Source organism: Gouania willdenowi, chromosome 15, assembly GCF_900634775.1.
Source record: "Gouania willdenowi chromosome 15, fGouWil2.1, whole genome shotgun sequence".
In the NCBI taxonomy this organism is placed as follows: Eukaryota; Metazoa; Chordata; class Actinopteri; order Blenniiformes; family Gobiesocidae; genus Gouania; species Gouania willdenowi.
Window position 1 is genome coordinate 36,208,780 of NC_041058.1, and position 27,700 is coordinate 36,236,479.

General features: G+C 40.5%; 1 protein-coding gene across 2 annotated transcripts in view; it reads left to right on the forward strand.

The window, feature by feature from the left end:
* pcca (propionyl-CoA carboxylase subunit alpha) overlaps nucleotides 1-24,456 on the forward strand; it is a 29,251-nt gene extending 4,795 nt beyond the window's left edge. The window contains exons 6-23 of one of the 2 annotated variants that reach the window (XM_028469259.1): nucleotides 36-89; nucleotides 2,262-2,393; nucleotides 2,816-2,852; nucleotides 4,689-4,767; nucleotides 4,863-4,965; nucleotides 6,040-6,134; nucleotides 10,061-10,211; nucleotides 10,298-10,441; nucleotides 10,516-10,590; nucleotides 15,445-15,513; nucleotides 15,603-15,678; nucleotides 18,677-18,890; nucleotides 20,683-20,785; nucleotides 20,878-20,976; nucleotides 21,763-21,816; nucleotides 22,191-22,331; nucleotides 23,245-23,322; nucleotides 24,135-24,456. In XM_028469259.1, the coding sequence (XP_028325060.1) occupies nucleotides 36-89; nucleotides 2,262-2,393; nucleotides 2,816-2,852; nucleotides 4,689-4,767; nucleotides 4,863-4,965; nucleotides 6,040-6,134; nucleotides 10,061-10,211; nucleotides 10,298-10,441; nucleotides 10,516-10,590; nucleotides 15,445-15,513; nucleotides 15,603-15,678; nucleotides 18,677-18,890; nucleotides 20,683-20,785; nucleotides 20,878-20,976; nucleotides 21,763-21,816; nucleotides 22,191-22,331; nucleotides 23,245-23,322; nucleotides 24,135-24,203 (1,773 nt within the window). In that variant the 3' untranslated portion in view covers nucleotides 24,204-24,456. Of the gene's footprint in view, nucleotides 1-35; nucleotides 90-252; nucleotides 403-2,261; nucleotides 2,394-2,815; nucleotides 2,853-4,688; nucleotides 4,768-4,862; nucleotides 4,966-6,039; nucleotides 6,135-10,060; nucleotides 10,212-10,297; nucleotides 10,442-10,515; nucleotides 10,591-15,444; nucleotides 15,514-15,602; nucleotides 15,679-18,676; nucleotides 18,891-20,682; nucleotides 20,786-20,877; nucleotides 20,977-21,762; nucleotides 21,817-22,190; nucleotides 22,332-23,244; nucleotides 23,323-24,134 lie in introns of those variants that run through there. The other variant, XM_028469260.1, reaches the window with a different exon arrangement.
* Nucleotides 24,457-27,700: the final 3,244 nt, after the last annotated feature.

A 27,700-nucleotide genomic window follows, 5' to 3' on the forward strand; every position in this document is an offset into this window, starting at 1 on the left:
GTGTGTGTGTGTGTGTGTGTGTGTGTTCTCTAAAGGTTCATCCTGGGTATGGATTCCTCTCTGAAAATAAAGAGTTTGCAAAGAGACTGGTGAGTAACTGTCCTGATATAAGGTTATTATTCATGTGATAAAGGTTATTAAACTTGTTTAGATTTGTGTTCATGCTTAGAATACTAAAGATGTGTTTGATAGTGTGTTGAACAAAGGACACCTGAAGGATGTCACCCAATGAAAACCTTCACCTCATGCCAGGGTTGGGCTCAGTTGATCGATTGATTGATTGAACAGTCATTGTCCAATCAACGTCCGAGCAACTATTACTTTGTAAACAGGGTCCAACATGCTCAGAGCAGGCACAATGGTGAAGCGGTGTGATCATGGCCTGTGCAAGTCTGATACCAGGTACCCCAAGAGTTTGACTGGGGGAGTTGTGTTCTTTTTCTTCTCAAAGCTGAAAACACAACTGGAGCAATATCTACAGTAGAATATAGAACTGTGTGTGTGTGTGTGTGTGTGTGTGTGTGTGTGTGTGTGTGTGTGTGTGTGTGTGTGTGTGTGTGTGTGTGTGTGTGTGTGTGCTTGATTTGATTTTGATTAAATAACATATTACAGTGCCTTGATGCCTTAACTATACATTAACGTACCTAGTGAAAGGGGTGGGGACTACTGGGGTATACAGTTATTAACAACTGTCATAATACTATATTATTATCATACAAGTCTCCCAATCTATATTAACAGGCTTTGTTACCACTTAGCAGCGTTAATAGCTGCTATCTTAAGGCAGGCATACACTGTGCGATTTTTGGCCGAATTTGAGCCGATTTTTTATTCATGTGTCTGTTTTTGGGATAGGGCCAAGTGTTGGCTAAGTTATGTGTCGTGCATCGTGTAGTATACATGGGGTCAGTAGGAGCGATTAACACCACGACCAGCTCCAGATCAGCAATTGGTATGGTCATAAGGAAATCAAACATGTTTGAAATCCTGGTTGCTCCTCATGAGGGTATCACTGTTGAAGCAGTGCCAGGAACTGCTTTCCTCAAACTCTCACAATGCCCATGTGTGAACGCCGTAGGACCACTGTAGGACACCGTAGAGCCGCTTTATGACGCCGTAGAATTCCGTAGAGCCGCTGTAGAACGCCGTAGGGCCGCTGTAGAACGCCGTAGGGCCGCTGTAGAACGCCGTAGGGCCGCTGTAGAACGCCGTAGGGCCGCTGTAGAACGACGTAGGGCCGCTGTTTTACCGCTGTAACATTGACGGACCATAATGCCCAGCCAGCTCCTGGTCCATCACATCACCGTCTTTTCTTTTTTAAAGCTCTTTTTGCTGAGATTCGCGAGTGTCTCTCCACTTCCAGGTTCTTCTTCATCTTCTCTTTTAATGGCGAGGCTTTAGAGTTGTTTTTCTTCTAATTTGTATGTTGCATTTCCGAAATAAAGACCCCGACGTGTTGTGTATAGACGTACAGTTTGAGCAGTCAGATTGAGTCAGAGTGTCAGTTCGTACAGTGTGAGAACATGAATTGTGAACTGCACACATTCAGACATTGAGTCGCACAGTTTGAGCTGGAGCTGAGTATGATTGAAAAAATCGTACAGTGTCTGCTCACCTTTATTAGCCTTGCGTCAGCTGTAGGTTCAGCTAGCTAGCTAATGTAACGGTTTGTTATATTAAGATCCCCATTAGCTGTGGCAATACTCTTATAGCTTAAGGAGGATACAAACAGTATAACATAAGAAAAGTTACCCAGCAGTGCAGGACCATGACTGGTCCCCTTCGTTGTTTATTTTAATATATTGAATATGTCCCTCCACAGCAGACTGTAACCCCGTTTACCTGGATCTGGAGGATATTGCGCAGGTACTGCTTCAAAAAGAGTCAGTAACACGCACCGGTAGATTTCTCCCAGCCATTACAGACGAGACCAACGCAGGAACATGACGGACATCGCAAAAACAAATATGAGGGGCGGGGCTTTTGCAAAAAGTAATTACAATTAAATTAGGATTACAACAGCAACATCATTTTTTCGATTACAGTTACAAATATAATTGTATGAAAATTGTAATTGATATCAATTAAGCAATTACAACTACAATTGAGCCCAACCTCCACCCCATACCAGTCGCTCTGCTCTGCACATACTGTAACTCTAGTCTGTTCTGATTAGGAAGTCCCTGGACCTGTTGGAACTGCAGCTCTTTGTTCTATTATTGTTGAAGATGTGGATGGTCTTTGGATCATATTGTGTCCAGAATGCTGAGGGAGTGACGTTCATTGGTCCAGACACACATGCTATCCAGGCTATGGGGGATAAGATTGAGAGCAAACTGATTGCCAAAGCTGCAAAGGTCAACACTATACCTGGGTTTGATGGAGTCGTCAAGGTACACACAGTCACACACGTTTTAATGAGCATGACACACACAGATGCTTTAGAGGAAATGAGCGTTTCTCACGTCTCCAAAACATTGGTGCACCAGTGTCAGAGTTCACGTACCGTGCACACATTCTCACACTACTTTATTATTATAAATCACCAAGTTTCTGGTAAAGTGTCACATGTTTCAGGCCATGTTTATTACATAAGCAACTGTTAAAAACGAGGCTCCTCCTGTATGAATAATAATGTTAGTTAATGGAAGCATAGTGCAGGCACAGCTTGTCTTTAGAGATTTATAAAACTATCAGTGCCTGTTTTGTAAAGAAATAAAAAAGCTGGGAGATCCCATAATAAATCCTTAATGTTTGGAATGATGCACTGCACAGATGAGGGGCGTGGCTTAGTGTTGGTGTCTCTCTTTGTCAGACTGCAGATGAAGCGGTCCAGATTGCTCAGGACATTGGTGAGTAATCACTCCTCAGCTCTTTGACCTCACACATCCACCAAGCGTCTTTAGGTAGACTCCTCCCACCTCAGATAGGAGTCATACCAACATATGGAGATATAGGGCTGCACGATAGTGGAGCAAAGTGACAGTGAGATTTCTTTTAACCCTGTGATATATAATAAAGCCTGTTGTGTTTAACTCTTTAACCCTGTTTGTTGTTCTGTTTCCTGTGGTTCCTATTGGTGGATTTAGTTTTTTTGCAGAATATGCTCATTGAATTCATGAAGAAACCACCTCATGCTTTAAATTACAGTATTGAAGGTTTTAAAACGGTAAACTTTGTGTTTAATTCAGCTATATTAAATGTAAAATCCCTGCCTGGGGCCTTGTTAGTTTGGGTTTCGGGGGCAGATGATTTGTTCTTGGTTAGAGTCAATCAGCTGCACATTAAATTAAAACACATTCACTGTAGTGACACTCGTCATCAGCTCATCACCCACTAGAAATCATAGTCTACTGTAGCCAAAGATGTAACTATAAATGTGAATTAAATTAAAGCGGATGTTTAAAAGTGAAATATATCTATGAAAAACTCCAAATGCTCCCGTCACAATTGATCACTGTTAATATAAGACCACTGTAGCATCCCACTTCACTTACCTGTTGAGTCTTCATTACAACTATTTTATAAAGGTTCCATCTAATGTACACTACCGGTCAAAAGTTTTAGAACACCCTCATTCTTCCAGTTATTTATTATAATTCAAGTCGTGAAGTCCAATGAATATCTTGAAATGGTCCAAAGGTTAGAACTGAACAACCAGATGTTAAAAAAAAAGGTTTGGTTTCCCAAAACTAAAAAATACTGTACATTTCAGAATGATACAAATAGGCCTTTTTCAGGGAACATGAAGTGTGTTAACATTTTAAATCTGCAACAATGAAGGTTGAAAGCTGGTGCTACTCATTCCTACAGGTGTTCCAACCTTTTTTGGTTCCTGCATTAAAGCAGTGTTAGAACACACTGTGGTACCAGACCCTCATGAGCACCAGCTGAACAGTATTGTTCATGGATTCAATCATTTCTTTTTACACTATAATTACTTATATTTGTTCTATACTTTCATTTCAGAGTGCAATGACACAATAAACTGAATAAGTTTAAGTGAAAAAGTGTGGTGTTCTAAAACTTTTGACTGGGAGTGTATTTTTTACTAGTAATTTTATGTATTGCATGTTTTGCTACACGCTCCTCCCTCCCCTCCTGAACTAAACTCACCGGTCTTCTTGGGAACAGTTGCACAAACGTGCGCAACTTTGGAACACTTTGCTATTGTTTTCTCCATAGAGACTAGTGACAAATGTAGGGACTTTATCTTGTGTTATTGGAGAGTTTTCTGATGTTTTAGACATGAAAGCATGTATAACTCACTGCTGTGAGAACAGTAAGAGGCTCAGAGTAGCACCCTTCTGCCTCCTGATCCCAGCTGATCAGAGCAGACACACTCCACGTCCACACTGCAGATGAATTGCGTCTGTTCTTTCCACCTTAGATAATGTTTCTTTTAGGTTTAGAAGCTATTTATCCCATCTAATATCACTATCTCTCTTTGACTCGGGGCAGTGTGCCGCACACACACAGTCAGAGGAACCTTTGTGAGTCTGTTCCTCCTGAAAACGTTTGTGCCTTTATTCTGTTGCTTCTCAACCTCAGTCTCCTTTTTCCTTTTGATTTGCCGTGTAACCGCCCCCAAATATCAATCTCGGCCCCTAAATGTCCTGAATGGGTTGTGTTTTAGCTTGGATAGTGTCTGTTAGTCAGTGTAGTGTTGCTGTGTGTTTGTGTCCCAGGCTACCCAGTGATGATCAAAGCCTCAGCAGGAGGTGGAGGGAAAGGAATGAGGATCGCCTGGAATGAGGAAGAGACCAGGTACGCGCTATTCTTCACTACCAGAACAGTTTAACATCACAGATGATTTCAGCTTCCACACTGAGTGTTTTCTGTTGCTCTGTGCGTGGTTCAAGGGAAGGCTTTAGGTTCTCATCCCAGGAGGCAGCGTCCAGCTTTGGAGACGACAGGTTACTGATTGAGAAGTACATCGACAACCCCAGACACATAGAGATCCAGGTACATGAGGGGAGGGGATCCTAAATAATGCTTAGAATGAAATAATAGTTTGTGTTTGATGAACAAATGAACCCACTGTGTAACTGGTTAATCTGCTTAGTAACGTATGTATCTCATCTCCTGTTTCTATTCTAGTTTCCACAGTAAAACTCATGCCTGACAGACTTCACATTATTATTATTATTATTATTATTATGGTGTCCCCACCAGGGGGTGCCCCCCACACTAATCCTTCATGATTGAGCACCAGGGTTGGCTTCAAATATATATTATAAATGAAATCGCTTAATTGGTAATTAATTACAATTATGACACAATTGCAATTGTATTTGTAATTTTAAAAGAGCCGTTGCTGTTTTAATCACAATGGAATTGTAATAGTAACAGTTAATTGACTGTAATTGTAAATATCCTGGAAATAATATAAAAACTGTCAGTTATAATGTAATTGAACCCAAACCTGGTGAACCATGTTACAGTTCTATGTCTCACACATATATACTGTAGTTAATAATTTTTAGAATATTTTTCAGATCAACTTTTCCCACTACCTGTCACTTCTCCTGAGGCTCATTTTACCATTTAAAAAATAAAAAATGTATAAATCTATGGGTATAGTGACAAAAAATATTAATATCAATATATTCATTGATTAGGAATCCTAACAAGGTAACCAATAGATGAGAAACTAATTAGATGATAGACAATATTTATTAGTGTATTTTATAACTGATTTAAGACGTGGGTCAAACTGACCCGTTAGCATTACAGATGCTAACAGAAAGCTAACACAAGAGGAAGGTTAAGTTTAATAAGGGTTATTTATTTTAGACTCGGTAATTGTGATTAATTGTAATTGAGAACATAATTGCAATTGACATTCAGGGAAAAATAGCAGTTTTCATTTTAATTGTAACTGGAAATAATGCCAGTCACTGTAATCATAATTGAGTTGTAATTGAACATGGATAATTGAAGACGTAATTGGAAGTTAAAATAGTAATTGTCTTCATGCTGAGTGGAACCATGGGAATCCATGTGAAACCAGTGGAGATGTGTCTCGTCCTCCTCCAGGTTCTGGCTGACAAACATGGCAACGCTCTGTGGCTGAATGAGAGGGAGTGCTCCATCCAGAGGAGGAACCAGAAGGTGGTGGAAGAGGCCCCCAGGTTAGTCACTACTAGTGGATTCATATGGTTCTCACTGTGTTTCTGTGTAACTATACACTCAGGGCCAGATTCACTAAAGGTTGAGAGGGATTAAAACGTGTGCAAACATCACTCCACGTACTAATAATCTGTACAAACCCCAGGGAATCAGGACGCTGCTGCTGCTGCTGCTGCCGCTGCTGCTGCGCGTCACAATGCGCCCTCAATCCATTTAGCGCGTTACCCTCTGTGAGGCATATATTATCAAAATCAGATCTAGAACTGGTCATACACACATTTATATCGTCTCGTATTGACTACTGTAATTCTGTTTTTACTTGTTTTAATAAGTCGACCCTAAACAGACTCCAGATCGTTCAGAACGCTGCTGTCAGACTTTTAACTGGTGCTTCTAGAACATCCCACATCACCACCATTCTAGCTACTCTGCACTGGTTCTAGTTAAGTTTCACATAGAATATAAAATATTAGTTCTCACGTTCCGAGCATTACATGGTCAGGCCCCTAAATATATCTCGGACTTGTTGTACCCCTACTCATCAGGGCGATGCCTTCGGTCTTCAGGTCAGGGTCTCCTAAAGACCCCAAAAACTAAATGTAAAACCAGAGGAGACCTGGTGTTCCAGGCTGTAGCTCCCAGACTCTGGAATAACCTGCACCAGTCTCTCAGGGAGCTCAACTGTGTGGTCACTTTTAAAAAAACTGCTGAAGACTTTACTTTACAGAAAAGCTTTTAGTTACTGGATTTTAATTTTTATTTATCCTTTAATGTTGCTGTTCTTATGATGTTTATGCACTCTTGTTTTATTATTCTATTGTGTTGCACTTGTACTTTTACCACAACTCTGTACTTTGTGATTTTATCTGCAAAAAGCGCTTTATAAATAAACTACTTACTTACTTACTTACTTTTATGAATATGTAAAGTAGGCGGCGCTCACAAGGGGAGCAAAAATATGGGAGGAGAACATGTATATAAATTAATGCAGTGCTCGCAATCCAATTCATCAAATCTGGAATTGTTTGCAGTGATTGTTTTAGCGCCGGAAAATAGTACAACAGACAAGCAGGTGCAAACACACACGCAGAGATCAGCTGTAGTAAATGTTGACACAAAACACAGCGGAGATGGAAAAAAAGGCTCCAGTCATTTTTTCTAGTATAAAAGAAAAAATTGAATAAAACAATAGTTAATATTAACAGCCACTGAAAGAGAAAATAAAGTGAGTAAAGTGTGGTGAGGGAGAGAAAAAGCACCGCTCCAGGGATGTTTTGACCATAAAACTCTGGTGTTGCGTTGATGAAAGGAGCATCAGGCCCTCGGTAAAAATGAGTAATTGGACGCTGGCCTTATCAGAGGGCTTCTGGTTCAAGCCTCACCTGGGCCATCACTGTGGGATGTTGAGCAAGTCCCTTAACCCCGAACTGCTCCCCAGGCGCCGCAAAAGGGCTGCCAACTGTTCCCCAGGGATGGGTTAAATTGCAGAGGATAAATTTCAATATATATGTGTAACAACATATATACATGACCAATAAAGGCTTAAAGCCCAGTTTAATTAGTTTAATTCTTCTTTAAGAGGCTCCTCCTCCACTCGTTACCTGTATTAATGGAACCTGTTTGAACTGGTTATCAGTATAAAACACACCTGTCCACAACCTCTAACAGTCACACTCCAAACTCCACTATGGCCAAGACCAAAGAGCTGTCAAAGGACACCAGAAACTAAACTGTAGACCTGCACCAGGCTGGGTAGACTGAATCTACAATAGGTAAACAGCTTGGTGTGAAGAAATCAACTGTGGGAGCAATTATTAGAAAATGGAAGACATACAAGACACTGATAATCTCCCTCCATCTGGGGCTCCACACAAGATCTCACCCCATGGGGTCAAAATGATCACAAGAACGGTGAGCAAAAATCTCAGAACCACACGGGGGACCTAGTGAATGACCTGCAGAGAGCTGGGACCAAAGTAACAAAGACTACCATCAGTAACACACTACGCCACCAGGGACTCAAATCCTGCAGTACCAGACGTGTCCTCCTGCTTAAGCCAGTGCATGTCCAGGCCCGTCTGAAGTTTGATAGAGAACATTTAGATGATCCAGAAGAGGATTGGGTGAAGGTCACATGGTCAGATGAAACCAAAATAGAACTTTTTGGTAAAAACTCAACTCGTCATGTTTGGAGGAGAAAGACCACAATACCTACTGTAAAGCATGGGGGTGGTAACATCATGCTTTGGGGCTGTTTCTCTGCAAAGGGACCAGGATGATTGATCCATGTAAAGGAAAGAATGAATGGGGACATGTATCTGGAGATTTTGAGTGAAAACCTCCTTCCATCAGCAAGGGCATTGTAGATGAAACATGGCTGGTCTTTCAGCACGACAATGATCACAAACACATCGCCCGGGCAATGAAGGAGTGGCTTCATAAGAAGCATTTCAAGGTCCTGGAGTGGCCTAGCCAGTCTCCAGATCTCAACCCCATAGAAAATCTTTGGAGGGAGTTGAAAGTCTGTGTTGCCTAGCGACAGCCCCAAAACATCACTGCTCTAGAGGAGATCTGAATGGAGGAATGGACCAACATACCAGCAACAGTGTGTGAAAACCTTGTGAAGACTTACAGAAAAAGTTTGACCTCTGTCATTGACAACAAAGGGTACATTACAAAGTATTGAGATTAACTTTTGTTATTGATCAAATAATTATTTTCCACCATAATTTGCAAATAAATTCATTAAAAATCCTACAATGTGATTTTCTGGATTTTTTTCTCATGTTGTCTCTCATAGTTGAGGTTTATCTATGATGTAAATGACAGGCCTCTCATCTTTTTAAGTGGAGAACATACACAATTAATGGCTAAATAAATACTTGTGCGTGTGTGTATTAGGGGTATAACGATACACAAAAAATCACGGTTCGATACGTACCCTAGTTTTGAGGTCACGGTTCAATTCATTTTCGGTACAGTATGGAACAAAATGCAAAACATAAATGTACATGTTGTTTATTTGAAACTTTAAACCAACAATGTATTTAACATTATACAGAATATGAAAATAAAGTTAAAAAAATACAATACTTGTAAAGTGCTGCCTGGTAATAATAATATTCTCAAACAAAAAATACATAAATTATTATAAAAAATAATCTCCTCACAGCTTGTTAACAGCTTTTATCTGCTGCTATAAAAACTCTGATGACAGTTGTTACAGTTTTGGTCAGATCTGAATTACTCGGCAGAGGCTGCTTAAATGCTGAGTCAGCTGTGTTTGCACTGAGGATGTTTTCTTTCTAATCACAGTGATATTCACACTCAGGTGGTGACGTTTCAAGTGAGTTAACATGTTCGTCATGTTCCCAGAAACATACATGATCTCAGCTGAACAATGTCAGCACACTGCTGGTCTTTCTCTGTTACAGTATTTCACCCAGAAGCTGAAGTGTTCCTAACCAGGAGACTTTAGCGACAGGAGGAGGGGCCTCCAGCTCTGGTTTCGCGCTCGCATTAGCCATGACGTACACGGGCTGCACATGTAGCTGCAGGCAGAAGTAAACACAAGTAACTTCCGTTCCGTACCGGGAACTCATCCGTGCACAACCCTGTACCTGAACCCAACGTCGTGTACCGAAACAGTTCAATACAAATACATGTGTTGTTACACACCTAGTGTTTATATATACATGTGTATGTATATGAACATGTATGTGTTTATAAACATATATTTATACCTATATGTATATAAAGATGGGCAGATAATTGTGCTGTAAATGGTGAAAATGTGGGTCAATGAGATTGTGCTTCCTCCTTTATGTTGTTTTCAAACATTTGGTTTGTGTTACATGTTATTGTAAAATACACGTGACTTCATTAAAGTGTTGGGATGATCCTGATCATGTACGTGTGTCCTTTCCAGTACTTTCTTGGACGGGGAGACGCGACGTGCGATGGGTGAGCAGGCGGTGCAGCTAGCTAAAGCTGTGCAGTATTCTTCAGCAGGAACTGTGGAGTTCCTGGTGGATTCTGGAAAGAACTTCTATTTTCTGGAAATGAACACACGTCTGCAGGTTTGTTTGTGTCCTTCCAACAACAGCTGCTGTATTATTATTAATATTATTATTATTCAGTAACTGAGTGTGTTGACTCTCCACAGGTGGAACATCCAATCACAGAGTGCATCACTGGCCTGGACCTGGTGGAGCAGATGATCAGAGTCGCTAAAGGTTACCATCTGCACCTCAAACAGGAAGACATCCCTATAAACGGCTGGGCCATAGAGAGCCGCGTCTACGCTGAGGTTCACTTCCTTCCTCCTCTCCTCTGGGCTTTTCACTTCCTGTTATTAAATATCTGCTCTTTGTCTCTCAATAGGATCCTTATAAATCCTTTGGTCTTCCATCTATCGGACGACTTTCTCAGTACCAGGAGCCACTCAACCTCAGCAAAGTAACACACACACACTCGCCTTGGGCGATAATACCGTTTACCGCGGTGACATGAAATAGCGACGTATCAGTTTCACTACCATTTTAGTTTTTTTTAAATGCAATGCACTTAAAAAGGAGATAAAGACTAAATATCATATGTAATATATTTAATGCCTAAACATGATTCTATGTCTAGCAACAGCTGTGTGAGTGAATGCTGGCTACAAATAAAAAAAATGTTCTACTTCAGCTGTCAGCGCAGTGATCAGACAGGGCCTGATTTAGGTCATTCAGTGCCCTAGGCAAGAGTGCACTTTGACCCCCCCGCACCCCCATGAATGAATACAAATAGATGAAGTTTTTTTCCAAGTCTAAACACATCGTGTACACGTTATTATTTATTTTAAATATCAAGACAAAACAATGCGCTTCTGCAACACAACAAATAATTGAAAAAATACAACATATTTTGAAACTTAGAATAATGCACTGTAATACAATATAACACCTACAGGTATAGTGCAAATGTCTCAAGGGAACAACAACAAAAATGGTGCAAAATCAAAAAGCAATGCAAAACAGTGCAATCAAAAGTTAAAATAAAATATAAAAGTTTCAGTACAATCACATTTCTACTTTCCTGTTTGGTTTTACTAGTTAGTTACAAAAATCTTAAAACCAAAGAACACAATGTGCAAACAACACAATAGAATCATATAGAATAGAACAAGAATTAAAATATAGATATGGGCAGAAGATTAGCAGGTATAGTTACAGATTTTTATTATTCAATTAAGAGAAAACATGTACAGTGATTGTAAAGGGTGTGTTTCACATTTATTTGACCTTTTTAAATTACTATTTGCAATTTGGCACCCCTCCAGCAGATGGCGCCCTAGGCGGCCGCCTGTGTTGCCTGTCGAGCAGGCCGGTCCTGAGTTCAGAGCAGAGAGGGAATGAATTAAGACAGGCTTGAAGCACAAGCATCCACTATTGAATCAATTCTTTTTCTGCACAAGAACATGGATTATCCTTATATTTGATGCAGGGATTTTGTAAATAGATCCACTGCTGTCTCTGGTGCTGCGGCACACACTGTGCACCTTTGGTTGATATGTTGGTTTCCCCCTGCACTGATCTGATGTTGACATTAACAGTTTATTAATAAAAGCAGGCTAACCACTAAAACAAACGTAAATATGTCATTTGTATGAAAAAAATCAGGCTCTTATATAAATATATAATGTGTGTCAGACCTGTAGGTTTCACTTTGTCGGTTCTGGTCAAAGCTTGAATAAGGTTCATATCATAAATGGTCTGTGTTAAAAAACTAATCAGCACCACAAAACGCTTAAAGTAAATATTTGTCTCTCTTTTTCGTTCTCCTCCACCTGATCATTCATTCTCCAGCTCCGCTGCACAAAAACTCTGAGACAAACGGGTCAACGCACACACGGGTCAGATTAGAGCCATAAAGCGTTCACACTGGAGTCTGATACAGGTCACATTTTAAATGGTCATGTGAACGGTGTCAAAGATGCTCAGGACGCAGGTCCAAACAAGTTGGGAAGGGAGCGCGTCAAAGGGAGGGGCTTCTCTGTTGCCGGTGGTGTTCGTACAATGTATGATAATTCACACAGTGACTGAAGTGGTGGAACATTGTGTTTAGAAGGTGGTGCTTCTGGTCAGATGTATCTAGGTGTGACTCAGCGTGTTCATTGTGATGTCAGAGGGTTATAGAGAAGTGTGGGTGGATGGAGAATAAAGTTTGGAGTTCCTTGTTGAACACGCCCCCTCTGACTCCTGTTCATCAGCTCTACATTATCCAGAGAGTGACTTGGCTTTATTTGCGCCTCGGCGCCGTTTCTGGATTCACCAGAGTTCCTCTCGGACGTAAGTTGCTATCAGCGCTACTTCTGTCTCTCCCGTGCTCATTTTGACGACCTGCTGACCCGCCATCTGAGAATGCAAGGCATGATGGGTAATTATCACATTGAGTCTTGTTTAGGGATGGACAGTCAACATGTGTATCAAATATGAGGCAGTTTGAACTTTGCATTTGAGAGTTATTTGCATTTTCCTATTATGGCGTGCCAAATGGCGCCAGTTGAGAATGCAAGGCATGATGGGTAATTATCACATTGAGTCTTGTTTAGGGATAGACAACCATTATGTGTGTCAAATATGAGGCAGTTTGAACCTTGTATATGACACTTATTTGCATTTTTCTATTATGGTGTGCTATAGTTGCTAACAATGAACATGACCGTAAATGGCGCCAGACTAAAACGCAAGGCATGGTGGGAATTTTTTTATTGCAGTCATGAATAGGCTTGGGTAAATGTCATTTGTGTGAAATTTGAAGCTGATTGAACTTTGTTTGTCAGAAGTATGGGGATTTTGAAATTCTGGCATGCTAACAAAAATTAGCATTGCAACTTTGCGACAGTGCCACACCAAACCATTACCAAATTATTTCGATGATTTTTAATCTTCAGTGGGTCGTAAGTGTTTTCCGATCAAGTTTGAACCCCTCAGACTAGTTCAGGCAAATGCGTTTCCAGGGCGAAACGCCATTTTTGACCTTTGACCCAAGATGGCTGACTTCCTGTTTTGTTTTGGGCAGGGTCACAATGTAACTTTTTGTTCATTGTGATTAATTGACTAAAAGTAGTTTACACTTGTTGATTTACATATCTAAAATTTAAAAAACATGAATTCCATAACATTGCAATATATGTTTATTGCTCTTCAACTCAAAATTCCAAAATAAAGTTCATTAAGAATATAAAATTACAAAATAATGCATTCAGAGGTAACATTCAATAAAAAATAAAAAGGCAGTGGGAGCCTGTCATGGTGTCGTTCCTGAACCAACATAATTTAATATTAATGTTGAAAACACACAGGCCTCGCTTACTGAAAAAAGTGCATCTTTTAATTCATATGAAAATGGTCTATCATGCACAATGAGAGGTGACGTATTTCCGGTTGAAAATAAGACTGATTAAGTATTTCCTGTTACCGCTTTCAGACAATCAAAACAGTGGAGAAGTGAGCCGTCACACTGAAACATGTTTTTCACAGTTTTGTTTTATTGTGCATGTTTGTGTGGTTGTGTGTCTACACAATGACATCCAAAAGGACAAAGTTTACCTTCCAAACAAGTGGAGATAGAACATCTAGATACCACTGTTGCGTTCCTAGGTGTACAGCTTAAGCTAGATGTAGTTCTGCTTTGAGTTTTTTTACGTTCCCACAAGAGGATGAGCTGCAAAAAAAGTGGATCATCAACATCCAGAGAGATAACCCCTAACCCCTAACTAACCCTGACATGAAGGAGTGATCAAATGCACAAGGGCGTCGGCGGAGCTGTTCCCGTTCTTACTGAAGCGAATAATTACTCCCTTCCTGCCCCTCGTCCTGGTGTTTGAGAGCGACTAGACTTTCCTTCTGAGGACCCCAATGAGGAAATGAATGTACCATGTCCTGACCATGACCACTGCTCCTCTGCTGCGATGGGTGCATTGGACTTAGCCCTCAGTGTTATAGAGGAGGTCTGGGCGGAGAACGTTGCGCCCCGGAGACAGATGGAGGAGATGACCATCAGCAACAAGTTTGACTTGGAACGTTTTGCTGCTTTAGATGAGGACATTAGGTTTTATATGAGGTAAGAAATGCTATCAAAACATAGCTGTAGCTATTAGCATTAGCGCCTAGCTAAACAATAAACAAGTCTGAATAAAGGGGAAAAACAGTTTGTCAGTGAGAGGCCAGTAGCTTATGCAATTGTTTAAGATGTCCGCTGCTAATTACTGCTATTGTTGTGTTGTGTGAGATTAATATGAAAACTATAGTAATTTGTCATAATACAGTAGGGTTAGGAACCACTGGTATAGAGCAACCTCTCACCATGACTCAGGAAAAAGTTTTTGTTCATATTTTAATGGTGAGAGCCATTTGATGTGATGCACTCGGTTGTAAGGAGAATGTGTTTTTTTATGCTTGGCTCCGTGTGTGTGTGTGTGTGTGTGTGTGTGTGCTGCTGCTGATGTCACGGCGAGTGTTTCCTCCTTGTCGACGCGCTGCCGTCCGGTCACACCCGGGATGAAGGACGAGGATTACGAGGAATAGCTACCTTTGACGAACGAGTGCGTGTCTTCACTGCTTTGCACTTTTGAAACTCAGAGGAGCCACTCGTGTTAGTTATTCTCCGGCGCCGCCATCTTCGTTTGGGTCAGACAACGCATCGGTGCGCATATTTTACGTCGACGTCATCACCCGGCCCTAGAATCAGTCAAACCTGCCGGTCGTGCGGTTCTATTGTATTTTTTATGTTCATTTTTTTGCAGATTTTTTTTTCATTGCGCCAAATTATAAAATTTTTCACCAGGCCTGTGGTGTGTGCACATTTTGGTGAGACTTTGGGCATGCTCAGGGGGTCAAATTAGCGATCAAGGCCTTTCCAGCCTTCAGACCCTAATAATAATAATGCATTGGATTTTATAGAGTGCTTTTCATAGACACTCAAAGGGCTTTACATTGATGTGGATTATTCTTTCACTTCATACACAGTGGTGGTAAGCTACTATTGTAGCCATAGCTGTCCTGGGGCAGTTAATAGTACGTTAATAGTAGGGTTAAGACCTTGGTTAAACTGACCCATTATCATTAGAGATGCTAACAGAATGCTAACACAAGAGTAAGGATCCGATTATTATTTATTTCACACTCAGTAATTGTGATGCATTGTAATTGAACTTGAGTAATTGAGAACGTAATTGTAATGTACTGTTTAGGGGTGAAATATGATTGTAATTGAATTGTAATTGAGCCCAATCCTGGAGTGTGTGCTCTGGTTCTGCCCAATCAGGTGCGTGTGGACAGCGGTATCCAGGAGGGAAGTGACATCAGCATCTACTATGACCCTATGATCTCTAAGGTGAGTGAGTGTTTGTTCTTTAAACACGTGCATGTGTTCTCATGTGTGTGCGTGTGTGTGCGTGTGTGCGTGTGTGTGTGTGTGTGTAGCTGGTGACGTATGGAGCGAGTCGTGCTGAAGCTCTGAGCAGGATGGAGGAGGCTCTGGATAACTACGTCATCAGAGGTGAGGCAGTGGCTGTCAGGGTTGGGCTCAATTAGAATTGTAATTGCGTAATTGATAATCAATAACAATGATGGTGTAATTTTTATAAAATATGTTGTAGTAATCATAATAAATTGTAATTTAGTTTAGATAATTGATTTTTGGAATTGTAATTGCCATGAAAATTCTATAAAAATTGTCAACTACAATTTATTGCAAACCTGGTGAACCATGTTATAGTTCTATTTACAGTTCTACACATATGTAGTTAATAATTATTAAAATATGTTTCATATCAAGCTTTCACACATTTTACTATTTAAAACAATAGAAATCTAGGAGTATACTGAGAGAAAAAAGGCTCGGATGCCCACACCATAAATATTAATACAAATATATTCATCAGCTTAAAAAAAATTGTAATTTAATTGTAAAAAATGCTAGTCACTCTAATTGTAATTGAACATAGGTAATTGGAAACTTTATTGTAACTGAAAAATGTATTTGACCCCAACCCTGACACACACACCAATCAATATTGTAATCACGATTATAATCCGTGTACCCTTCGTTCTTTGGTTTGGTTAGTTTTCAAAACCAAATAAACAAATAGAAAATACGTGTGGTTTTTTGTTTTATAAATTTAAAACAAGTAAAACGGGAAAACCAAATATTTCTGATCGGTTTTAAAACCAAAATGATAACGCCAACATATTATATTGTTTTGTTTATTTGTCTTTCTATCTATTCCGGGAAAAATCTCTGACCACAGGTCACACTGTGGCTTCTCAGATGGGGGGGTGGGGGGGGTCACTCTGGGACAAAAATAGAGCAACGCATACGTCACATTACTGATAAACTAGTGAAAAGAAACGCTATTAATCAATCAATCAATCAATCAATCTTTTATTTGTATAGCGCCAAATCATAACCAATGGTATCTCAAGGCACTTTACAGTAGAGCAGTCTTAAGGACGGACTCTTCATTTTATGGATACACACATATGCATATATACGTATATACACATACATATGTATCCCACACCCAACATGAATTCATCATGGCGGCAAGGAAAACCTTCTGTTAAGCAGCAGGAACCTTGTGTGGATCCCATTCCTATGATGAACAGCCATCCACGTTATGCTGTGTTGGGTGTGTGCAGAGGAAAGGGTGGAGACAGAGTTGTTGAGACTCTGTAACTCCACACTGAGGATCCCACGGACCTGCAAGACAAAAGCCAGAAGGAGAACAGGAGCAAACACACAAGGGAAGAAGCAGACATAGAGGGAGTGTTAGAGAGAGGAATGGGACCCTCTCCGGTCCCTCTCTAACCTAAATGACCTCTCTCTTAACGCCCTCTCCAACCGAGCATGCCAGACCCCCCCCCCGGCAGTCTATGCCTATTGCATCTTAACTATGAGCTATGAGCTGGTTCCTAACTAAAAGCTTTACCAAAGAGGAATGTTTTGAGCCTAACCTTAAAGGTAGAGAGGGTGTCTGCCCCCCGAACCGTGGTTGGTAGATGGTTCCAGAGAAGTGGGGCCTGATAACTGAAAGCTCTTCCTCCTATACTACTTTTAGAGACAAATGGAACAATGAGTAGTCCAGCATTTTGAGAGCGTAGTGTTCTGGGGGGATTGTATGGCACTACAAGCTCCTTGAGATAGACTGGTGCCTGTCCATTTAGGGCTTTATAAGTGAGAAGAAGAATCTTGAATTCTATTCTATATTTTATGGGAAGCCAATGCAGAGAGGCTAATACAGGAGTAATGTGATCTCTTCTCCTAGTTTTAGTCAGTACACGTGCTGCAGCATTTTGAACCAGCTGAAGTGTCTTAAGCGACTTGCTCGGGCAGCCTGCTAAAAGAGAATTACAATAATCCAGTCGAGAGGTAACAAAAGCATGGACTAGCTTTTCGGCGTCGCCCTGAGACAGGATAGATCTGATTTTAGCAATGTTACGGAGATGAAAGAAGGCAGTTCTTGAAGTTTGTTTTATGTGAGAGTTGAAGGATAAATCCTGATCAAATAGAACCTCAAGGTTTCTAACAGTTGTGCTTCGTGCCAGAGTAATGCCATCTAGGGCAGTTAGGCTAGCATAGGTTTCTCTAAGGTGTCGCGGGCCCAGTACAATGACCTCAGTCTTGTCTGAGTTGAGAAGAAGAAAATTTTGGTCCATCCAGGCCCTAATGTCCTTTAGACAGGCCTCAAGTTTAGATAGCTGATTTGTCTCACCTGGCTTCATTGATACATACAGTTGGGTATCATCAGCATAGCAGTGGAAGTTAACAGAGTATTTTCTCATAGCATTACCAAGGGGGATCATATAGATACAGAAGAGGATTGGACCTAGCACAGAGCCCTGAGGAACCCCGTAGCTTACTTTAGTGTACACAGAAGACCTATTATTCACGTGTACAAACTGGTACCTATCAGATAGGTAGGACTTAAACCAGTTTAGGGCAGTCCCTGTGATTCCAAGTAATTTCTCTAATCTCTCTAGTAGAATATAGTGATCTATAGTGTCAAAAGCTGCACTAAGATCTAATAAAACCAGCACTGAGAGTCGTCCTTCATCTGAAGCCCAGAGTAGATCATTAGTTACTTTAACTAAAGCAGTCTCTGTGCTGTGTTGAGCTCTAAAACCTGACTGGAAGTCAGAACTCTGCTTATCTGTTTTTTGGTTTTAAGTCAGTAAAACAAAAAAAAAAACAGTGTTTATTTGTTATTTTGATTTGGTTTTAAAATGGAATAACCAAAGAACGAAGGGTACACGGATTGATTGGTCATCATGTTAGGGAAAATGTCTGATTTTTTTATTGAATATGTGAATAGTTTAGAGTGAAAAATAAATGTTTTACACAAGAATAATGAGAAATACTAAAATTTACCCAAGATTTTTTAATTTACTATGAGCTAAATATATAAATACACTGTTACAGACTCATGGTGGAAATCTACGACACACTACACACACACACACACACACACTCTGAAGGTGTTCCATTGCGTGTGCAGGTGTGACCCACAACATTCCTCTCCTGAGGGAGATCATCAGCCACCCCAGGTTCATCTCAGGTGACATCAGCACCAACTTCCTGCCTGAGGTCTACCCCGACGGGTTCAAAGGTCACCAGCTGGATGCAAACCAGCGCAGGGAGCTATTGGCCTCAGCAGCAGCTCTCCACGTCAGCGCTCAGCTACGCTCACAGAACGTCCACGGCCCCCTGAGGTGAAACTGATCACTAGTATTGATCTTTGATCTCTGTTGACTCTTTTTATTGATCTAAGCAGTTAAACAGTGACCAGTAGGGATGTCCCAATCAATACTCATATTCATATCTGTCTGATATCAGCAAACCAGGGTTGGGCTCAATTACATTTTTAAATTACAATTATGTCTTCTACTATCCATGTTGAATTTTTACAATTACAATTAAAATTACGATTATTTTTTCTTTTTCTGAAAGTCAATTACATATACATTCTCAATTACTAAAGTTTAATTACAATTAATCACAAAATGAATCTTTAATAAATAACTCTTATTAAACGTAACATTCCTCTTGTGTTAGCTTTCTGTTAGCGTCTCTAATGCTAACGGGTCAGTTTGATCCATGTCTATAATCAGCTGTAAAATACACTAATAATTATTATCTATCATCTAATTAGTTTTTCATCTATTGTTTACCTTGTTAGGCATCATAATCAATGAATAATATTGGTATTAATATTTATGGTGTGGACATCTGAGCCTTTTTTCTGTCACTAAACCCATAGATTTAAATGTTGAAATTTTCCTGAAGAGAAGTGACAAGTCGTGGGAAAATTTGATATGAATATTTTAATAATTATTAATTTTGTAAGTGTCAGACATACAACTGTAACATGGTCACCATGTTTGAGTTTAATTACATTTGTAGAATTTCCATGACAATCACAAAGTCAATTAAAGCTGAAAGCAGCGATGAACGTGCCCTCACAACCACATGTCAGGACGTGGCACACGTCAAGGTGTGTTACATGTGGGGGCGTGGCTGAACCATTTCAAGGATTATATCACAAACTTTCCTTCAATGTTCTGTGCAAATATAATGTCTATGATTTCATTTCATCACTAGGTGGCGCTATGACTATCAATGATGGTTGGGTTAAACCGTTACCCATTTTTTTTGGCATACAAATGAAAGCTGCTATAATTAATTAGCATCTATTAGCTCTACAAACTGTTAATAACTTCCATAAGCGTAGCACATCATCCTAGTGAACAGGCTGCTAAGAGGAATATTTACATCTATGAAGATTCAACTTTATTCATAACAACCAAATAAACAGGTATGTTTAAAACCAAAATATGAATGTGTGACGTACTTTAACAGTGCAGTGTTGGATGCAAGATTTATATTTATGAATGGCCTTTAAAAAAAGTCAGCAAAGGCTCATCAGTCCAACCTCCACAGTGATGATGTCATCAATCCTACCTCCACAGTGATGATGTCTCAATTCCAGCTGGGAGCAATTACAATCCAAAAATAGTGTTTCAAGGGGGCGCTATGGAGTCATTTTGCCATTCACATGTGCAATTCCTCCAAAATATCACATTTTTCACCAGTCCTAATATGACTTCAAATTTTAATGAGAATTTGAACGTGTTTAGGCCCTTAAACATGCGATCACTTTTTAATAATAATAATAGTAACAATAATAAAAATGACTTGCATTACAATAGGGTCCTATTAGCGCTCGGGCCCTAATTATCTGAAATCAATTAGGGCCTAATTATAATCACAACAGCAACATATTTTTTTATTTACGACTACAATTATAATTATGTCATAATTGTAATTAATTATCAATTACGTGATTACAATTATAATTGATCACATCCCTGTCAGGAACAAGCCAGAATCAGATTATATTGAACTGGTTCTAAACTCTCATCATACATGTGATGTTACATTATCTGATGTGGATACAGAGAACACGTGGTGATTAAAGTGTGTGTGTGTGTGTGTGTGTTACAGGGTGGCCTCTGTCCCCGTCCAGTCTAACCACTGGGAGCTGTGTGTGGAGCTGGGGAATGAACGCCACCAACTGGAAATAAAAAAAACAGGAACTACTTACAAAGTGAGGGAGTCACGTATCAGAGCTGATCCTCCAGGAAGATGATGTTGCTGAAGTGTGTGTGTGTGTGTGTGTGTGTGTGTGCGTGCGTGTAGGTGGAGGTGGACGGAGGACAGGTGGAGGTTTGTTCTTCCTGGAACTTAGCATCACCTCTACTACCACTGACCATCAACGGCACAGAGTGTATGATGCAGGTAGTGTGTGTGTGAGCACTAAGGGTGAAAGACTATTCAGCAATATATCGCAATATTTCACTGCACAATTATCTTATCGATCCAAAAAAAGGTCAAAATTAGATTTTTTTTTTAGTTATGTTTTTTAAGGAAAAAAACCATTTACAGTAATTGCGCTAACATATGCATAACATATAAACACCAGGTCACGAGGTATCAGACCTTGTTAAACTACCTCACTCCTCAATGACTTTTAGCTGGAACTTTATTTTCATAAAACATACTGGGTACTTTGATGTGTGGTTACTTTTTTAAAAAATTTAAGAACTAAACAGAATCAGAACAGTGAACTCTAGAGGCTAAGACTTTATTGCGTTAATTGCGACAAATTAATTACAGTAAAAATAACACAATTAATCGCTTTTTTCCACTACTTTCTCATTTTACAAGTTCCCAGTATACCATAACACTGATGCCCAGACCTCAACACAAGAAACAGGAGAACCTGAGGAGAAGTTGTTGCTGTGCTTCGTGGGCGTTCATTTTTCAATGCTAAACATGTAGCAGATAGCACCTCAATGCTAAGCATATAGCAGCAAGCAGCTCAGCGCTAAACATGCAAAATCCATTTAAATTGGTAAAACGTTGTTTTTTGTGTCAAATATTGTTCGGCCATTATTTGAGATTAATCAAAATTAATTAATTACAAAGTGTCTAATTAATTATATTATTTTTTAATTGAGTCCAACCACTAGTGAACACACTCTGAAGCAGTTTAAAACTAAAGCCCATAATGTTTCTTTTCAGTGTGTGTCTAGAGATGCTTCTGGAGTGATCGTCCTACAGTTCATGGGAACACTGGTAACACTTTCTCACTCTTTCACCCTTTACACCTGGGCTTTTCAACCTTAGGGTCGTGACCCCATGTGGGGTTGCCTGAAATGTCTAGTAATTGATAAAAAACTGTCTTCTTTAAATTTAGAACAACACAATCTTACCTTCATTCCATGTTTACTTTCTAAAATATAAATCAGTTTAAAATCAAATGAAATAATCTGAGCTGGAACATATTCACTAATCACTAATCCTGGCTCATCTGTGTTTGTAACTCAGTAAAAATCAAGTTCCAGAAGAAAACAGTGTCTTTGGGTTCACCAGCCACTGTCTGTCTGTCTGTCTGTCTGTCTGTCTGTCTGTCTGTCTGTCTGCATGCGTGCGTGCGTGTGTGTGTGTAGTTTAGGGTGCGTGTTCTGTCCAGGTTGGCGTCACAGTTAAATAGTCACATGCCAGAAAAAGTACCTGAAGACACCAGCAGCATCCTGCGCTCCCCCATGCCTGGAACTGTTGTAGCTGTGTCTGTGAAACCTGGAGATACAGTAAGTGTGTATGTGTGTGTGGATGATTGATTATGATCTATATGTAGTAATAATATAATCACACAAAGGGAACATTGTGTCATGATTCATATTTAAAGGTTATGAATAAAAAAGTGAGTATATTTATATATATATATATAGTTACAATAAAACACCAAAGTCAATGATTGATTCTGATAAATCTGTGATTTACTCTGATAACTCACTTATAGTTACTGTAAGAGATATAAAGAGTACTGATATATATACTCAACTACAGTACTGTTGATTGGTTGAAATTGTACACAAGTAAGTTATACATAAAAAGTACAGTTACTATTTACTTTACTTTATTGTTGGTAATACATGTTGGTCTGTTGCACAAAGAAAGAGACACAATTTACCACAATTAGAACTTCATTTATTTCCCATAAAGGCATCTGTAGAAAATAAAAGATTTAATAATTATTTTATAACAGCAATGAATTCAGTTCAAAATAAAATGAAAAATGATCAGGCTCTAAATATAAATACATTTATGAACTCTAAAACACATGTTTAATGTGGGTAACAACATAATATATACAGTAATATGATATATAACACAATAGGTAAAAACCATAACCTGAACCATAGAAAGTGTTTTTGATCAGAAATGGAACGACTAACAACAGATAGATTATGTTCAATAAAAAAAATCACAAAAAAATAATAATTTACTTAAATAATTAATTACTTTACTTATTTTAAAATGTATGCAAGTACAAATAAAATTACTGATTTAGAAATATTCTAAAAATAATACAAATACCCATAAAAGCAACTCTATTACAGTAATGTGAGTTTTAAAGGCAGTTATGTGTGATGTGATGTATTGATTAATGCTAATAATAGTGATATATATATTTATAGATATTAATGTGATTGTTTGCAGGTTGCTGAGGGTCAGGAGATCTGTGTGATTGAAGCCATGAAGATGCAGAACAGTTTAGCTGCTGCTAAACAGGCTAAGGTAACAGGCCACGCCCCCTATTGATCACATACAGACCTGGCTCCTCATTGGTCCGTCACTGGTTCTCAAACTGGGGGGCAGGGGCCATTGACAGGTCTTGTGCATAAATATAGAAACTGTTTATTAATAAAGAGCTTTATTATAACTTTTCTAAAACACGTGAATGCAAATGTTTTGTTATTTTAATGAAATTCAAAGAATAGTCAACGTTTTTATTTTGTTTCAAAAAGTTTATACTTTTTTTTACCCAATTTTTACAAATGTTGCAATGTGGGGGTCCTGAGAATGATCCATTCTTCAAAGGGGAGCAGCAGAAAAAGTTTGGGAACCACATTAATATTTATTCAATAAATATAAACTTTTAGCTTTAAATGAAATTCATTTTGTCGTCTTTTTTTAGAAATAATGTTAACGTTTCATTTATTCATTTGAGCTTTTTTCAGGAAATTTGATCTCATGACATGTTAAGACTGCGAACACCTCTGAGGAAGACTGACAGTTTGGAACATGTCATTAGATCAACGTTTATGAAAAAAAATAAACGGAACGTTAACATATAACTTTTAGGTTTATTGACTTTAATCCTTGACATCCCATTGATCAGAGTCATTAATCACATCTGATCAGCTACTGATCAATCACAGTACGACTGATCCTGACCTTTAATGGATTATGATCAATTATTTCAACATTGTCACTATGTTTTTTGTTTTGATAATTATTTAGCAATTCATTTCAGATCAGTAAACATTGTTTAATTATTTCCTGTTTTTTAACTACTGCACTGTGTGTGTGTGTGTGTTTTCTCTCAGGTGAAGAGCGTTCACTGTAAATCTGGTGAAACGGTTGGAGAAGGAGACCTGCTGGTAGAACTAGAATAAGCTCCACCCACTCTGATAAACTCCTCCCACTCTAAGGATGGACCTTTTCATGATCAGATGTTTGTTCTAGTGTTGGTTTACTCACATTCCACTGACTTCAAAGTGTGTGTGTGCGTGTGTGTGTGTGTGCGTGTGTGTGTGCGCGCGTGCGTGTGTGTGTGTATAAACACACTCCAGAGACAGGAAGTTTAAAGTGCCTCAATTTAAACTATATTAATGTGAACAATAAATAATGTACAGTAAATGTACCTGATATTGGTTTACAGTGATTTTAATCTTTACTACATTTTAACCCCAGTTTAAATGTTCTCATCATATCTGCAATAGTTTTTAGGGTCTGATGATTGCCTTATCTCAGAAATAACTTTTTTCCATTTTTATGCTTTACTGTAGCTCTGATTTTGGTTGTTTTTCCACATTTTTTTTTACTGCATTTTTACCTAACGTTTAAGTGTGTTCATCATATTTGCACTAGTTTTTAAGATCTTGTCTCAGGGAATAACTTAGATTTTTCCCTTTCTATGCCTTATTATAATATAGCCTTACGTCTGATTTTGGGTGCTTTACTACATTTTAAGCCCAGCTTAGGTGTGCTCATCATATTTGAAGTAGTTTTTAGGGTGTTATGATAGCCTTATCTCAAAAAAACAAAAAACTAATGTTTTTATATTTATGCCTTACTATAGCATTACCTCATTCTCATATTTTTTTATACCTTACTGCATTTCAACTATAGGTTATTTGCATAACCCCGGTTTGATGAGTAATATGAGTGAGATGTCACACTATGGGATATACGCCTCCGCGTCATTCTTTAGAAGTCCTTTCTCATTACGCCAATCCTGACTCGTATAAGCCAAAGCAATCGCCTCCACCATCCAGTATGACAGGTGTTGCTTAGTAACAGGCTTCCCTCCATGGGGTGGAGCCCAGCAGACGAAAAGCTGATTGCTCTTCCTGAAGCTACCTGTCATATCCATGTACAGCAGATGCACACAGCGTGTTCCGGACACAATAAATGAGGCCGCCATTCACCCTGTGAGACAGAGAAGGAAGTGAGGTCAACAGGAGAACGAGAGCACAACACCTTTGGCGCAAATGCTGGGTTCAGCTTCAGCACCATCCTCACATCGCCCGGGAAGAACTGAGCGCACCATGAGGTCACTGACGTGCTTAGCTGATGCTAAAGCCAGTAACAACACTGCCTTCAGGGACACAAACTTCAAGTTTGCTCATCCCATCGGTTCAAAAGGAGGATGTTTGAGTCTCTCCAGAACCACAGCCAAATCCCACGGTGGCACCAGCTTCCTGAACACAGGGAGGAGCCTGCGTGCCCCTTTCATTAAATGAACGATCAGCAGATGCCGACACGCAGTTTTATCCCCAAAGCCCACGTGACAGGCAGCTGCAGCTGACAGATAAACTTTCATCATGGAGAAGGCCCTCCATTTGTCAATCAGCTTCTGCAGAAATGACAAAATCACTCCCACTGAACATTGAAAGGGGGCATGTCCAGTCTGGTGACACCAGCCCTCAAACACCCTCCACTTACAGTCATACAAAGACCTGGTGGAGGAAGCCCGAGTGCTCTGTATGGTGGAAATCACATGCCGTGCGAGACCCATGGTTGATAGATTGCACCACTCAGGGGCCTGACCCTTAGCACTAAGCACTTCGGGTGAGGGTGGAAGACCGAGCCCTCCGCCTATGACAGCAGGTCCCTTCGCAACGGGAGTTGCCAGGGGGAAGCGCATAGCAGCCGGTAAATCTCCACCAGCCAGTGCATGGCAGGCCAATGCGGAGCCCCCAGAATTAGAGTGTGGCCGTGCTCCCTCACCCTAGAGAGGGTGGGGCAACAGGGCTAATGGGAGAAAGGCGTAGAGCAGCTGGTGCACATCATCAGTAGGGTAACACTAACCTGTCTCACAACGGTCTAATCCCAGCTCACGTTCCCAACTGAGGGGAGCCCCCGAGCTGTGAAGGGAATAAAACAGTGGTCACTGCGCGTTTTCTTCCGTGGCAAATAGGTCCACCTCAGCCTGTGCATAACGGGTCCTCAACTGTCCCACAAACTCCGGGTGCAGCATCCACTCCCCATAAATCGGCGCCCCCCCCCTTGACAGCAGGTCTGCGCCTGCGTTCAGGGCTCCTGGGATGTGCGTTGTCCTCAGCGAGAGGAGGCGACCATAGCTCCACAGGATCAGTCTGCACGCCAGCAAGTGCAACCGATGAGAGCACAATCTGCTTTGGCAGTTGATGTACGCTACCGTGGTTGTACTGTCCGTCCCCACCAGGACGTGGTGGCCCGTGAGCAACAGAAGGAAGCGTCTCAGCGAGAGAAATACTGCTGAAAGCTCCAAATAATTGATGTGAGAGCTCCGGAGGCTCATGTCCCAGTAACCCCTCACAGATCTGCCCTTGTACGCCGTGCCCCAGCCCGTCAGGTTGGCATTTGTGTTGACCACCTTCCTGGATGTGACGTGCCCATAGGCACCCCTCGCGTCAGGAAAAATGAGGCGCGCCAGTGGCGCAGAGCATTGGCGCAAACACCCTCTATGCGCCATGACGCGCCGGGTCCAGCCAACCCACAGCTGAAGGTGGCCGAGGTTGGTCACAAGGATTGCAGATGCCATTAACCCGAGCAACCGAAGGCACAATCTGAATTTGACAAATTTTCCCAGTTGGAAAAGCACGAGACACGTTTCCAAGGTTTTCACCCGTGCAGCCAAAAGGCGCACCGTGAAAGGCACCAAATGCAGGGATAGACCCAAAAAGACTATCTCCTGCACCAGTTGCAGCATGCTTTTTTCCACGTTTATCATGAAACCCAGTTTGCCTAGGTGACGTAATAGGATACGCGTGTGCGCACTGGCCTCCGTCTCCGACTGTGCCAAAAGCAGTCGTCCAGATACGTGGCCAAGTAGATGTGCTTCCGTGCACCATACAAACATCCTTGGGCTCAATGAGAAGACCTGGTACTCGTAACATATTCTCCTTTAAAGGAAAGCGTCGATACTTTCTGTCAGGAGGATATATTGGAATGTGGAAATAAGCATCTTTCAGGTCGACAGACGTAAATCCTACGGAATGATGAGCATGTTCAAAATGTCGCCACTTTTATTCTCCGAAAGATTTGCCAGGTCAAACCAGCGGACCCATTCCTAGAGAACCACTGTCCCCTCGCTCTCCCAGTGGCACGGACCGCACAGCGCTGGTCACGGAGACACAGGTCAGTCACCACTGACATCTCCTTCCACTTGGCCGGGTCTTGAGTCAGCCCAAGGTCCTCGCAGAGCTCTGCTTGGTAGGCTGTGAGCAGCGAAAACACATTGAGCGCTCTGGCCGAGAGTGCCGCCGCTTTGTAGGACCGCTCAGTCAGGGCTTACTGGAGATGGTCTGACTTGACGAGTGGGCTTGGCTTCTGGGGGGACACAGCAGACAGTCACGGGAACAGATGTGCTGCGACCAGCGGTTCCCCCGGAAGGCATACGGAGCAG